General features: G+C 34.9%; 1 protein-coding gene across 1 annotated transcript in view; it reads right to left on the reverse strand.

The window, feature by feature from the left end:
• Nucleotides 1-4,225: 4,225 nt before the first annotated feature.
• Nucleotides 4,226-15,334, reverse strand: part of IntS6 (integrator complex subunit 6) — a 324,867-nt gene continuing 313,758 nt past the window's right edge. Inside the window, exon 15 of the mRNA XM_090385345.1 lies at nucleotides 4,226-4,929. Within this exon, the coding sequence (XP_090241471.1) occupies nucleotides 4,730-4,929 (200 nt within the window). The 3' untranslated portion in view covers nucleotides 4,226-4,729. The remainder of the gene's footprint in view (nucleotides 4,930-15,334) is intronic.

Below are 15,334 nucleotides of genomic sequence, written 5' to 3' on the forward strand. Positions count from 1 at the left end.
TTATTATTATTATTTATTATTATTATTATTATTAGCCTTATGGTGCAAGGAAGCCTGAAGCTTATGCTGCACCAGGCAAAAAAAAAAAAAAAAAAAAATTCTGAATTACCAAGTGAGAGAGAGAGAGAGAAGTAGAAGGGAATCACCAAGAAAGAGAAGAATGGTGATATCCAGCTGAGGACCCGGGTGTGCCAAGCCCATGCTCACCAGATGTGAATCTATAGATAGAGCTAAACTATTCAAAAATTTCCCAATTCATTTCACAAATATATGTGATTTCAATTCTAATCTCAATGATGCCCATTTTCATCTACTTTAAATTAACCAATGTACCATTATATGCAAAGTCTCACTTATTTTTTTGTGTGAGAGAATCTGAATTATCAACTGCCATAACCACCACTCATCTCATTTGTTCTAATTATTTCTCTGTAATCCTTCCACATGGTGATAGGAATCACAGAGCAAATGATTGTGGTACTAGTGCATATCTCTGCTCTGATATTCAGGGAATTCCTATTCTGGGATCTCCCCTGGCTTAAAATTCCCATATCTTTTTCTGTCAAATTCATTTTTTGTGTCTCATTCTTCCTACTCTACAAATTACTCAAAATAAACTTTCTTGGATGATTTTAACGTTCTTAAAATTTGTGATACAGAGCTAACTCCTTTCTTCTGTTTGTGTTTCCCTTTTACACTCTTATTTTACTGGTATTTTTCCTTCTGTGTAGAAATTTGCACATATCCTGCCAATTCCTAAGAGGGGTGATAACTCACTTCCTTCCAATTGTTGTGCCACCACACCTACCTCTATACTTTTCAGAATAATAGACAAATCCATTAACTGTAAATTCTTATAACAATCACCAGTATGGATTCTGTCAGTGTTGATCTACTGATGATATCTTGGTTTATGATATTCATATTTGGCAAATGCAACAGAAAAGTTCAGAGAAACGTTGCTCTCAACATTTCTATATCTTTTCAGTGTGTTTGACATAAAGGTCTTCTAAACAAGCTTCCACCTTATGGTCTGCCTTCTGTTTCTGGATAGCTAGTTTTTTTTCCAGACTGATCAATGCAGACAACAATAGATGGCTATGTATTGTCTAACTTCTCAACTAATGCTGGTGTTTCCCCAAGGAACAGTAGCGTTAGTTGAATAGCTTTACCTCTTTTTCTCCTGTACATTAATGACCTTCTTCCACTGAGTGGAAATCTTATCCACAGTTTTGCTGTTGATAGTAAACTGCATTCAACACTTTCCAGATAAACAAATCCTGCTCTGTACAAACAACTACAACTCAGATATAAACCACCACCAGTTCCTTAAATGACAACCTCTAGGTAGTTTTGTAGTTGGGAATGAAAAAAAAAATGTTAGGAGTGAATTTCAATCCTGTCTTACAAAGGGTACTAGGAAAGTTTTGCAATATGACGCAACAATGAATCACAGGAAGCTGCTTGTTGCTGCATGTTGAGACATGTTCATACGTGCATAGTAGCCGCCGCGCCAAGTCGATGGGCTCAGTTATTCATTAGTAGTGAGAGTGTAAAGTGCTTGCGATGTCATGAAATGAGATAAGGACAGTTTTGCGGTATAATTTCGTGCGTGGTTTAACCATAGACCAGTGCTTAGAAGAAATGACTCTTGCACTAGATGATGATTGTCCACATCGTACAACGATATTCAGGTGGTATAGAGAATTCCAAAGGGGAAATTTCACTCTGGAGGATTCTGAGAGGCCGGGAAGGCCACGAACGTCAGTTATGGAGGAAAACGTTACTGCTGTGAGGAAAATGCTTGACGAAAACAGGCGAGTGACCTACCAACAGATAGAGGATACTTTGGGCCTAAATGCACCAGCAATTCGTTCGATTCTGCAAGATCATTTGCACGTGAAGAATCTTTGTTCTCTCTGGGTGTCGCATCAACTGACTGAAGAGCAGATGACACGACGTGTGACTTGGTGCCGGGAGATGTTAAAAAAGTTTGATAAGGGACAATCTCGGTATGTGAACAACATCGTGACAGGTGACGAGACGTGGCTGCACTATTACGATCTGCCAACCAAGGCTCAAAACAAAGTTTGGGTCTTTGATGATGACGACACACCCGTAATTGTCAGAAAATCCCGATCTGTAAAGAAGAAAATGATAGCTGTATTTTTCAAATCGAGTGGAATTGTGAAACGTGTCGTTTTGGACACGCAGAAGACAGTCACAGCTAAGTGGTATACTGAACAATGCCCGCCTAAAGTCATTGGATCTATGAAGAACCTGCAGCCAAAGTCGAGAACGGACACCTGGTACCTCCATCACAATAATGCTGCAGCTCACCGCGCCAAAGCCTGCACCGAATATTTGACCACGACAGGACTGAAACTTCTCGAGCACCCTTCCTACAGTCCAGACCTTGCTCCCTGTGACTTTGCACTGTTCTCGCATGTGAAAATGAAGCTAAAAGGGAGGCGGTTTTCCAGTGATGAGGACCTTCTACGGGCTTGGGACAACAAGTGTGGTTTACTCCCTAGTGAAACTTGGCAGAACTGGTTTAAAGATTGGTTTCGGAGGATGGAGAGGTGTATTGAATGTAGAGGAAATTACTTTGAAAAAATTAAATAAACAAAGCTGTATTGCAAAACTTTCCTAGTACCCTTTGTACTTAATGCATTATAGAGAACTTAGTTAACAACCTAGACAAGATCACATGTCTTTACTGGTGGGGGTAACTCTAACTTGTAACCTCTCTTGGCACACTGATATCACAAATATTGCTTCCTCTGCACTGAGAAAAAAAAACTAGGATTTTCTTTCTCTCACGGTGTTAATTTTCTTCCCAGCTACTGACTGTCTGTTCATATCACAACTTGCTGTCAACATTTCTGAATCTGCCTTACCATGAAATGCTATTCCCACATTTGGAGTTGATGCTCTCTGCACCCTCAGATATCTCTTCAAGTCCTAAACTCTATCCAAAAAGAGAGCAGTTAGGTTAATTAATGACTCCCCCCATTTTCTATCACAAAAATTCAGTTACAGTTTCTGCTACATGCCTTTTCTACACACATCTTCTGTATTAGAATCTGCACTAATATGCAGAAAACCCCAACTCTTTCTTCCAAACCAGTCCACACACACAGCAGTTAAACAAAGTTGATTTAAAAATGAATTTATTTTATAACATAATTTCCATTAAAAGTAAGTAAGTGTTCAATTGTTTTATGGCACAACAGCTTCTGAGGCAATAATGCACCAAGTCCATTATATTAAAAACCTTTAATGTAATCTCTTTCAGGCCTTGCGACTTCTTAACTCTCTGCTGAAGTTAAGTTGTTGTTACTGTTCTCAAATAAAGTCATCCCTTTCAAGTCTGCTTGAAGGGGATGACCTTATTTGAGAACAATAGGCCTTGTCTTAAGCCAACAACTGCAGCCTTCTAGAATTTTGCATTTTCATTTGTACTCTGTATCATACAAGATGTATGTTACTTATCTTTGCATTTTCTCTATTTTATGCCAACATGCTGCCAAGAAACAAGAAATTATGCTCAAAAATATATGAGCATATATTTAACTTACTTTTAGTCTATTAAATTAAAAAAATTATCATGTCTCAAGGCAGTGAAGTGTGTTTTCTGATTGCAAAATTCTTTGTCTTTTGATTAACACTAACACTTCTAAAATGTCTTATTGATTACATACTTATTAAAAAGATTTTTCTCTTTTCTTTTCTTTTCTTCAATAAATGGCAAATAATAAGTTATAACTTTCTAAACAGTAATTTAAAGAACTGCAATAAAATACAAGGATTATAGCTGTCTGTTTAGATTTTCTTTCTTTTTTTTCCAATAAACAGTAATAAATCATAATTTTCTAAGACAGTAATTTAAAGGACTGTAATAAAATATAAGGAACATAGCTATTTAATTACACTACAATATAGAAAGAAATTCTGTTTATTTATATCACCACGGTAACACGAGGATCTATTTACACAGGGCAATAGTAAGCAACCAATGCTAAATGTAACACACAGTCATAGCAACAACACAAAGCCTTACTGGCATAAGAAGTTCATCGGCTACTTTTCGTTGACTTAACGTAATGTTTTTTTCTTAACCACTGAACGTGGTTCGGTTAAACAACAATAACAACGGTTAAAGTATTTCTTAATTACAAATCTCTTTGCAAATAATATACAAAAAATATGGATGGCTGTGCTTTTGTATTCATGGGACATCTAAAATATACAGTCACACAGAAATGATTCAGTTTTCTGCCCAGTGTCCTCGGTACTGAAAGTAATGAATGAATCATAAGCACAAAATGTGCTACAGTTTTAATGTTATGTTTCTGTCATGAAATCGTTATATACATGATGATCTGCTATTGGGCTTGTAACCATTTTTAAGGTGTCCATACTAGTATTTTAACCAAAGGTGAAAATAAGGATCAATTTAAAAGTCGTACAGGGATTTCTTACGGTAATCTGCCAAGCACCAAACTGATTTCCGAAGAGATTTTTTTTAATGTGCCATTCTAATAAAACTCAGATGCACCTTCTTGGTCTCCAGAATAACAAATTTCATAGTGGGATGATTCCATGGTCACAAGCAGAGTATAAGCAGGCCTATAAGATGAGGCACAGTTCAATCATTGGTCTGTTATCACACAAGATTTTGTTATATTCAGTAGTACTCTACTCTCATTAGGATTACACTGAAATACTATCTGGGACTTGATAATGGATTAACTATGTACATCTGATTTTCACCACGTAACAATTTTTGTTCCAGTTCTTCTAGTAATTTAATCAGTGCTTTCCGCTTGAAACGACCTGCCTCATGGATTAGTTCCCGTACCATAAACACGTGCATTTCTAAGTTTCCTGGTAGTTCATGTAGCTGCTGGAATAATTTGGTAAAATCTATAGAAGAGAAAAAAAGGATGATTTTATTTTTTATACAGAAAAGCACATTTTTCTATTTATTTTTTTATGTAATGATAATTACAAAAAATATTCGCCAGACTAAAAATTTTGATCTATACTATATTTATATGAAATCAGTATTTCAATAACTTAAAATTAACATTATCTTACATACTGGCAGTTCTGGAAAAATTTTCACATTTAATTAAGGGGAATGACATGGACTCAACATGCTATTCTCCTTAAAGTAAAGTAAAGCATCACGCATTATCAAATTAAAAAAAATTTTTTTTGTTAATATCTACAAAAATACAATTATTAAAAATTCAAAATTTCACACAAAAAAAGTTCAAAAATGATGACTCACAAGCAGAAATTATGAGAATAACAGCATTTTAGCCCATCCCTTTTCTTGTTATTTTTTCCAGATTTCTGGAAATGTGATGTTTTTTAATTTTTTTTATAGACTTTACTTTTCATTAAAATGTAATAAGGAAAGTACAACAGCATTTAATCTTTGCATTTTGTTGTGTTCTTCTCTCCCCCCCCCTACATTTTTCATTCTTTGATATGATTACCTCAAATCTAATATACAGTAAACCCTCGCTAATCCGGATCGAAATGTGAAAAATTCTGTCACAGTTGAGTACTTTGAAAGACACACTGGATTTAGGAAGGCAGATGAATTACTTTCACTGCATGCTGATTAACTGCACAGAGAAAGAGAAGGAACATACATTACACTTGTTCAGTATCGTTGTTGACTCAGAGTCGGATGGATGTTATTGCTTATATCACTTCATTTGAATACTTTATATGTATATACATATGTACATAAGTTAACATATTTTATATAATTATTGGTTCTAAAGAATTAAAAAAGTGAAATAAAAAGAAAAAACACTATCATTAACAAGCTCAAAGTGATAGAACAACTTTAAAATGGTGTTCCTGGAGGGGGGGGGGGATGCTCAAGAATTTGGTATTAGCCAATAGGCTGTGTCAGATATTAAAAAACAAAAATAATCTATAAAGACATTTTTAAAATTTGATGATAAAAGAGTGTATTAAATAGATAGACATTAAAAAAGCCAAAAGAAGTCTTGCTGGAAGAAGAGAAAAAGAATATTAAGAACCTAAAAAAAAAAAAAAAAAAAAAAAAAAAAAAAAGGTAGAATTATGTAGAATTAACAGGCCAATCATATGTATATACAAAAGCTGAAAGGGAAGTAAAAATTAATAAATGTAAAATAATAAATGTAGTGAGCATCAAAATGAGGGTAAAAAAAAATAAACAAGATTAAATTGGTACATGGATCTGGTATTTCATCAGGGGACTACACCTGATCATGTACCAAAACACTGCATTTCTATACAAACCCATGTTTTTGGAAGAACTATTAAAATATAACTAAATATAACTGAAAAAAAAAGGGGGGGGGGAATTAAAAATAAAACATCCAAAAATATGAGTAAGGTAGCCCCAATGCAGTGTGTGAAGTTAAAATAAAATAAAACAAATTAAAATAAAATTAAATTAAGTCAAATTAAAGTGTAAATGCAGGGTTAAAATGAATAGTTTTGAAAAATGTTTAAAAAAGTTTTGAAAAAATAATTATTTATAATCGTACGCATTTCTTTCAGAATTTTTCTCCATTTCATTTTAACTAAAGAGGGCTTCCATTGTTCTTTTCTACTGAGCAACTCCACCGTCATCATAGTTCTCCCTCTGTTTATATTCTATTTTTAATTAATCATGTTCACAAAATATTCTCTTTATAATATTTTCTTCATTATATATTACATTTTGGCCCAGTTTGACGTTACATAACTTTAAAGGTATTTAATTTTTCTTCTTTTCACTATTTTTATTCACCTTTCGACTATTTGTTATTTTTTTGGCTATATCTTCGGCATTCGGCACTCAAAAAATATATTACAGGCTAGTGGTATTAGTTTCCACTTCTATTAACACACTCATAGCCAAGGCCCTCTCTAAGATCTCCTATGTTTCCTTTAAACTCTTTTTCTTCTATTTGCATCTTTTTTCTTTCTATTCTTCTTTCTTCTGTCCGTTGAACTATTAGTGCAATGCAAGGGTGATTCAGACATTCTTACTTTTCTTATTCTTGCTATTTTTGCCTCTTTAATTTTTAATATCTTTTCCCCTCCCTTACCCTGCATTACTTCCTATTTCTATACCACTGCCTGTTACATAAATTTACATAAAATCACCTTTCTCAAAAACATTTTTCAAAACTATTCATTTTAACCCACATGCATTTACACTTTAATTTGACTTAATTTAATTTTATTTTAATTTAATTGTTTTATTTTATTTTAACTTCACACAATGCATTGGGGCTACTTTACTCATGTTTTTGGAGGTTTTATTTTTATTCCCCCCCCCCCCCCCCCCTTTTTCAATTATATTTTAATAGTTCCTCCATCAACATGGGTTTGTATAGAAACGCAGTGTTTTGGTACATGATCAGGTGTAGTCCCCTGATGAAATACCTGATCCATGTACCAATTTTATTTATCTAGTTTGCATCAAAAAATGAATTATTTTATTTATTTTTTTTTAACCCTCATTTTTACCACCCTCAATTTGATGCTCACTACATTTATTAATTTCTACTTCCCTTTCAGCTTTTGTACATATGATTAGCCTGTTAATTCAGCTGTTAATTCTACCTAATTCTACATTTTTTTTTTTTTTTTTAGGTTCTTAATATTCTTTTTCTCTTTTCTTCTTTTAGGCCTGGCACCTTGTGTTAATTACTTCTCCATCTTTTAGTATTTCCTATTAATTTTTTTCTATCAATTATTTTTAATTCTTATGTATACAGTAAACCCCCGCTATTCACGGTATCTGTATTCGCGGTTTCGTGTATTCGCGATCGCTGATTTAATATAAAATGAAACCTAGAAAATTGTGAATTTTAAAGTGCCGTGAATATTTTCCGCCATAAAAAAACATGGGCGTGGCTAAAATTATCTTTCCCAGTCAAAACAGCGTTCAGTGGGTGGGGTGAGAGGGGCGACAAAATCGCGAGCATGGATGTTTCTCGCTAATCCTTGTTCAGTATGTGTTATGCGCTTGTCATGGAAGGTTTGGTCGTTGGCTTTTAATTTATATGCTTATAAATTTATCAATTTATAAATTGATATGTTTACAAAAGTGATAAATCTACCGTTTTGCAGTGTAAAACAGACTTTTTCGAGTGTGTTAACGGAAGAAAGTGACTTTATTTGGACAAGTTCTTTTTTACCAGTACAAAAATATGGCTATGAATAACAAGAGAAATGTGAAAATATCACAGAAGGTGATGAAATTAGCGAATAAAATTGAGTTATTAGACAAAATTTCTAATGGTGAAAGTGTCTCTTCAGTGGCAAAACATTATAAAATCAATGTCAACGGTACGATCAATCAAAAAATCGGAAGAAAAAATCTGCCGTAGTGTCCGTGAAAACGCGCTAATTGCTTCAAAAATTTGCTCTGTAAATCATGATGTTAAATTAGAAAAAAAATGGAAAAAGCTTTAAATCTATGGATAGAAGACCGAACTCAAAATATAATTCCGTTAAGTTCACTCATCATTCGTGAAGAGGCAAAACTCCTTTATCAACACTTTAGCGAAACTGGTGATAGCACTGGTGGGATAAGTTTTTTTGCTAGCAAAGATGCTGGTTTGAAAGATTTGTTTGAAATTTCTAATAAATATTACATTTAATATTAAATTGTTTCTTATTTTCATTTCAATGCCATATGCTTGCATTTCACTATGTACTGTCTATGTACAGTCATATTATGAAGGTACATATAATACATACATAGACAAAATTTTAGACTAGTTTTTCTTATATATTTCATACTTTGGAACGGAACTCCTTTATTACTATGGGAGCTATAACTCAGTATTCGTGTTTTCGGTATTCGCGACACTTCTCAGGAATGTAGCCCCCGCGAATAGCGGGGGTTTACTGTATATATATATATATACATTTGTATATATATATATATATATACAAATGTAATAGGGACAACTGTGTAATAGGGACAACTGGCTAGTCGAGTTATTATCCCACACAAATACAAAATAGCTCTGAAATGGCACCGTCTGGGTGGTGGTATCCATCTGAGAATAAGTAACATTAGCCGAATAAGTAACGCTTCTCCTTAGGTGAAGCGTTACTTATTCGAAGTAGTGCAAAATACCTTCATTGTGAAGGTATTCACAACATGAGATATAACTTAAAACAATGCCATTTCACTAATATTCTGATTTATTCAGATATAGCTATGTATTTCTGATGCACTTGCACTTTATTTATACATAGTCTAGACTCTTCCATAGCTTGAGGCTTATGCCCTAAACACTTTAGATTCTAAATACCACACTCCACTTTAAAATCTCTTCCTTTATCTAAACCTTGGTTTTCCAATAAATGTGCTAAGGCTGTTCAAGAGAAGACTGTTTCATATCATAATTGGCTTGTTTCCAAATCTTCAGTTTCATTTTCTGCCTACACCAAAGCTTACAACAATTGTAAAGCAGTTATTAATCGGTCCATATTTCAAACAGGCTAAGAGTAGAAAAGTTGCTTCTTGCCAAATAGTAGCCAAGCATTCTAGTTTCTTGCCAAAGCTATTGGCCACAACTTTTGCCCATCTCTGTCAAAACCAGATGGTTCTATTGCCACTTCAGCCAATATTAAAGGTGACCTGCTAGCATCCTATTTTTCTTCCAACTTGTGTATTAATGATCTTGGTAAACCCCTCCCACCATTCCCAGCATGCTCCATTCAATGCCTCCTGTCAGGAGTTTTACGAATCTTGATGCTAAGAAAGCTCCAAGTCCTGATGATATTTCTCCACTTCTTCTCAAAACCTGTGCTCCTGAACTTACTCCTGTTCTTTGCCGCCTATTTTCACTTTTTTATTCCAAAGGTGTTTTTCTTTCTGCTTGGAAATTTGCTCATATCCAGCCAGTTCATAAAGAGGGTCACAATTCCCTCCCATTGCAATTACTTCTACTCTTTCTAAAGTAATGGAGAAATCAATTAACCGCCAACTCTTAAATTACCTAGAAACCTTCTGTCTGATCAACGATCACCAGTGTGGATTCCATTAGTGTCGTTCCACTGGTGATATATTGGCTTATGTTACCCATTTATGGACAAATTCAATGGAAAAGTTCTGTTTGTAATTGGTTATCCAGTTTTCTCTCTAACTGCTGACTGAGGGTGATGGTAGATGGCTCTCTGTCTTCTAACTTCTCCACTAATGCTGGTGTCCCCCCAAGGTTCAGTTATTTCCCCCCCACTCTTTTCCTCTTGTATATTAATGACCTTCTTCTATTGACCGGAAATCCTATGCATAGTTTTACTGATGATAGCACATTGCATTCCACTTTCCAGTTTGAAAAACCTTGCCCTCAATCAGCTTCAACTTCTCGAAGATCCGCTACCAATTCCTTAAATGCCGATCTCCAGATAATTCTCCAGTGGGGCAAAGACAACTTAGTTGATTTCAGTCCTTCTAAAACTCAGTCCTGTCTTATATTTTGCAAAAAACAATTCTTCTGCTCCTATGCTTATATTTGGTGACACTCCGATTTCTAGGCATGATGATATATCTCTTTTGGGGATTACTCTGACTTTTAATCTCTCTTGGCACAAGCACATTACAAATATTGCTTCCTATGCATCTAAAAAACTTGGTTTTCTCTTTCACTCTAGGTGTTACTTTTCTTCAAAACAGCTGTTCCCTCTATACAAATCGCAAATCCGCCCTACCACGGAATATTGTTCCCACATTTGGGGCAGTGCCCCCAAAACCTCTCTTAGGCTTCTAGATTCCATTCAAAACAGGGCAGTTAGGTTAATTAATAATTCATCTCTAACAGAGTCTCTCCACACTCTGTCTCTGCTGCATACATTTTCTACTGTTACTTCCATGGGCACTGTTCTTCTGAATTGGCTTCTATAATTCCCGCTCTCTCTCTCTTTCAAAACAGTCCAAACATGTGCCGCCACCAGTCAACATCCATTTACTGTCAAACTTCAAACTCACAGAACCAACTTTTCATCTTCCTCATTTATTCATTGAACTGCCGTTTTCTAGAACAACCTTTCTTCATATGTATTTCCTGAAAATTACAGTCTACAGAAGTTCAAGTCTAATGTCAACAAATATCTTCTTTCGTCTTTTCACCCCTCAACCCATGCATGGTACTAAGTACTGTAGCTTCTAATACTTCTCGTATTTGGGATTTTCATAATAAAAAAAAAAAAAAAAAAAAAGTTACACTTAGGACTGAAAACTGCTAAGGACTAAACTAGTCAAAAATATACATAAAGTGTGAAGTTATTTATGGAGAAATCAAACAACTTCACTTCGGCACTATGATAGGCTGGACAGTTTGGTCTTCATTTAGTTTTCTCAAAAAGATGGCAAAATTATACAGATGAAGAAAAACTGTGTTCATTCGTAGACTCCGTAGAAGATGTAGTAGGCATCTGAAGAAAGAAAAGTAGCCTTTTTTGAAAACAGTGATGTGGACCAATGTTTATACAAGTGGTTTCTAAAGAAGCACAGGGAAGAAATACTGAAATACTGAAAATGACTTAAATTCATAAGCTACTTCATGGAGATGATGAGACATTTAAAAAGGATGGCTTTGCAGATGGAAGGCTCATCATGAGATATCCCAGGTTAGTCTTGAAATCAAATCTGCATTTGGTTACATTACAGCAACAGAGGCATTTTCTGAATTTAAGAGTAATGTGATTCAAGATGTGAATTCACTGATGAACATTTGTACAACTGTGATAAAACAGTACTATACTATAAACTTCTCCCCAATGAGTCACTGGATATTAAAAGGGTAACCAACAAATCAGGCATGAAAGCTAAATAAAGAGATGTTTGTTTGTTATTTGTTTTTTTTAGGAGCATTAGCAACTAAGGCCATATTGCTCCGAGGATATGTGGTGGTCATTCCCTGACCTTTCCGTATCCCCCATATTTGGTGGGCACGGGCTCAAACCCCGGTCTAATCAAGAAGCGTGTGCTACGCACTGCTGCTCCTGCCCACCTGGCTATGGAGGTGCCAAACAAAGAGATGATTACTGTATTACAGTGCATAAACAATATTGAAAATCACAAGCTAAAGCCATTGTGCATCAGTAAAAGTCAAAAGCTCTGGTGTTTTAATCACTTGTCATCTAATGCTTGGATGATGGTACAAACTCAAAGTGAGTTTGTACCGTCAGTGAAATGCCACGAGTTTTTCAAAAAAACTTGAAGAATAGGCTCTGTATTGTTTGATCACTGCCCAGCTCATCCTTTGGCTGATGTCCTGAAATCAAAAGGTGGCAAGATCAGAATAGGGTTTCTTCCAAGGAACGCAACTGTTCTAATTCAGCCCGTGGATCAGGGCATCATTTGAGTCTTCAAAGCCTACTATCATGGTGAGCTACTTGCTGGTGTTTTGAACTCTGCATTTCTGAAAACATTAACACCAAAAGATGTTGCATACAATATTGGATTAGTGTAGGAGAAAGTAAACTCAAAAGCAACTGAAAAGTGGAAAAACTTACTGGAAAAAACAGCATCACTAATAATATTAGTGATATTGAATTTGCAGCATTTTCAGAACAAGAAGCAAAGGCTACTTGTAATGTACCTATTGGCAGTCTTGGAGCAAATAACCCGGCTTCTTGGATTGAGGAAGCTCCAGTTGTGCATTACTTGAGTGAGGAAGAAATCGCAGTCTCTGCGAACAGTGGGAAGACAATTGGCAAACAGAAGGCCAGTGATAGGGATTGACTTAGAAGGTAATATGGATGACTAGTGTAAGGAAAAAGCACCAAAAATTAACAAAGTTCTTCTAAACTTTAATGAGGTGATGGCGTGGTTAGAAAGTCAGAGTGATAGCGAACATCTTCATTTATTGCATCTGACCATTATTAAGAATTATGTACTGAAAACACACTGTCATCAGTCACTTCAAATTAAATTATATGATTATTTCAGAAAGGAGACATAAAATGTAAGTCCATAACAGCATTGTGTATTAGTAGAATGTAAAGGGAATGATATAACCTTTAATATTTAGTCTTTTAGGCTGTATACTCATAAAACATTAGAAAATAAGGTATCCATTTACCAAGTGAAGTGTATTTATGTTAAAAAATTGGGGAAAAAAATGGTAATTTTTTTTGCTATAATGCACTTTATTTATAATGTGGGTATTAAAGTTGTTGCATGATCCATGTTATATCAAGGTTGCACTGTATTTTTAATGCTCTCGCCACACACTGTACAGTTTTTTCCCATAGGGTTAGGTGCTGACCACCCAAGATTGAACACACATTTGTAACCAAAACATTACCAAACACAATAAATAATCGTAATAAAATACGTAAGTATTTTATTACGATTATTTATTATTATACGTAATAAAATAGGTAATAGGTAATACGTAAGCATTTTAATTACTTAAGTATTTTAAATAATACATAAGTATTTTATTATGACTATTACGTAATAAAATATTGCTAATGCTTTTGCTTCTATCGTAAGCAAATTTGTTTTTTGTTTGATTTTCTATCCAAACAGATGACAGCCGTTCCATCTCTTCCAATTCTTTGTGTCTTAATCTAATGGATTTTAATTACACTTTGAGTTGTTCCTGCTATGAAAGTTATTTTTATTTTCTCTGCATTCTTTGTAATTCTCGGCGTTGCCTCATTTAGGCCTGTAGCACGTGCAATATCACATGGTCTTTCATTTCGCTCAAAGCGTTTCATAATTTCATATTTTTTCTCTATCGACAGAGGCGGACTAGCCATTAGCCTTACCGGGGAAACCCCGGTGGGCCGGAGGCCGGTGTGATTTTGGCCATAAACCATAGTATGAGGCCACTATAAATTTTCCCGGGTAAGAATTTTTGACCCAGTCCGCCTCTGTTTTCAATATTGCTTTTCTTTTTCTCTCTGAATCTGCAGTGTCTTCACCAGGATGCTTCCTTTTCACACCTTAAGTATTTTACTCATTTTTAGGGAATAAAGCACAATTACAAAACGAGGAGGCACGCTTGATATACATAAACAAAGCTGCACACGTGTAGCAACTGAATAAACACTGTAAAGGCAGAGATACACTATTAACACCTCACATTTTACTAAAGCATATTTCTAGGGGTTACTACCATAAAACAATACAAACAATTTCCAGTTGCCTTTCTGCTAATGAATCTGTTATAAACTGGTAGTAAACTCGATCTAATTGCATTTGCGATTATACGATAGCTGGAATTTTGTTGCTTTTTACGTTATTAATGGTGAAATGTGTTTCCCCTTCACTGATATAAAACACATAAATACATTTTCAGAATCTCCTCTTCATTCCTATTGTGTTGCGTTCAGTTGGGGTGATTCCACGATCGACGCCCATTTCTTGTAAACACAAAGGTGAATCGTGCATAAGCGAATTCGGTTCGTGTTATATAAGATATCGTTCCCCTATTTATAAATCGTGCATGATCGAATTCGTGTAGTGTAAATACGTGTTATACGAGGACTGACTGTATTCTGAAATAAATACAGGGTGGTCATAAGTAAGGAAAGATGTCTGATTGTAAATAATAACACTATTTTTAAATATATACTTTAATTAATGTTAGCACAATAGAAACAGTATATATAAACTTACAAAAAACAACAAAAAAAATAAATTTAGGATATCTGTTCAATATGGTTACCATTTTGGTCTTAGCAAAAATGTATTCTTGGACACAGAGCTACACACAGCAAGGCACAATTCCACAGAAATGTTCTCAACTTCTTTTAATGTTGACTACTGAAGATCCAGCAGAGATCAGTGCTTATTACAAAATAATTTATCATTTTAAGAATTCCCACAAAAAAATAATTACAGGGTGTTAAATCTGGGGAGCTCATTGACCATTCAACAGACCCCACAATCTGATCCACCGAACTGAGATCTTTTCATCTAAGAATTCATGGACAATTTTTGCATAGGGAGTTGGTGCTGCCATCCAGCATAAAAAAAGAAATGCTTTTTTTTTTTTTTTTTTTGCTGGATTGATTACAATCTGCATCAATGGAATGATTTTGTCTTTTAGCAGTCTCAGGTGGTTTTCTCCTGTCATTGTTTCCTCAAAGAAAAAAGGTCCACGAACACCTCCTGCCCAAATTCTAGCCCAGACTGTCAAGCCAGGAGCATTTACAGGAGATAGACAAAATAATGGAAACACCAGTTTCAGGGTTACAGGCATGCACTATTAAGGTTTCGGCTATAGCAGCTTTGCTATAAATTTTAGCTTTATGAAGTTCTTGCTAGATATGCTACAACTGCCAATTTAGA

This window comes from Mastigoproctus giganteus, chromosome 1 (genome assembly GCF_048544385.1).
Source record: "Mastigoproctus giganteus isolate SK-2022 chromosome 1, ASM4854438v1, whole genome shotgun sequence".
NCBI classification, from domain to species: Eukaryota; Metazoa; Arthropoda; class Arachnida; order Uropygi; family Thelyphonidae; genus Mastigoproctus; species Mastigoproctus giganteus.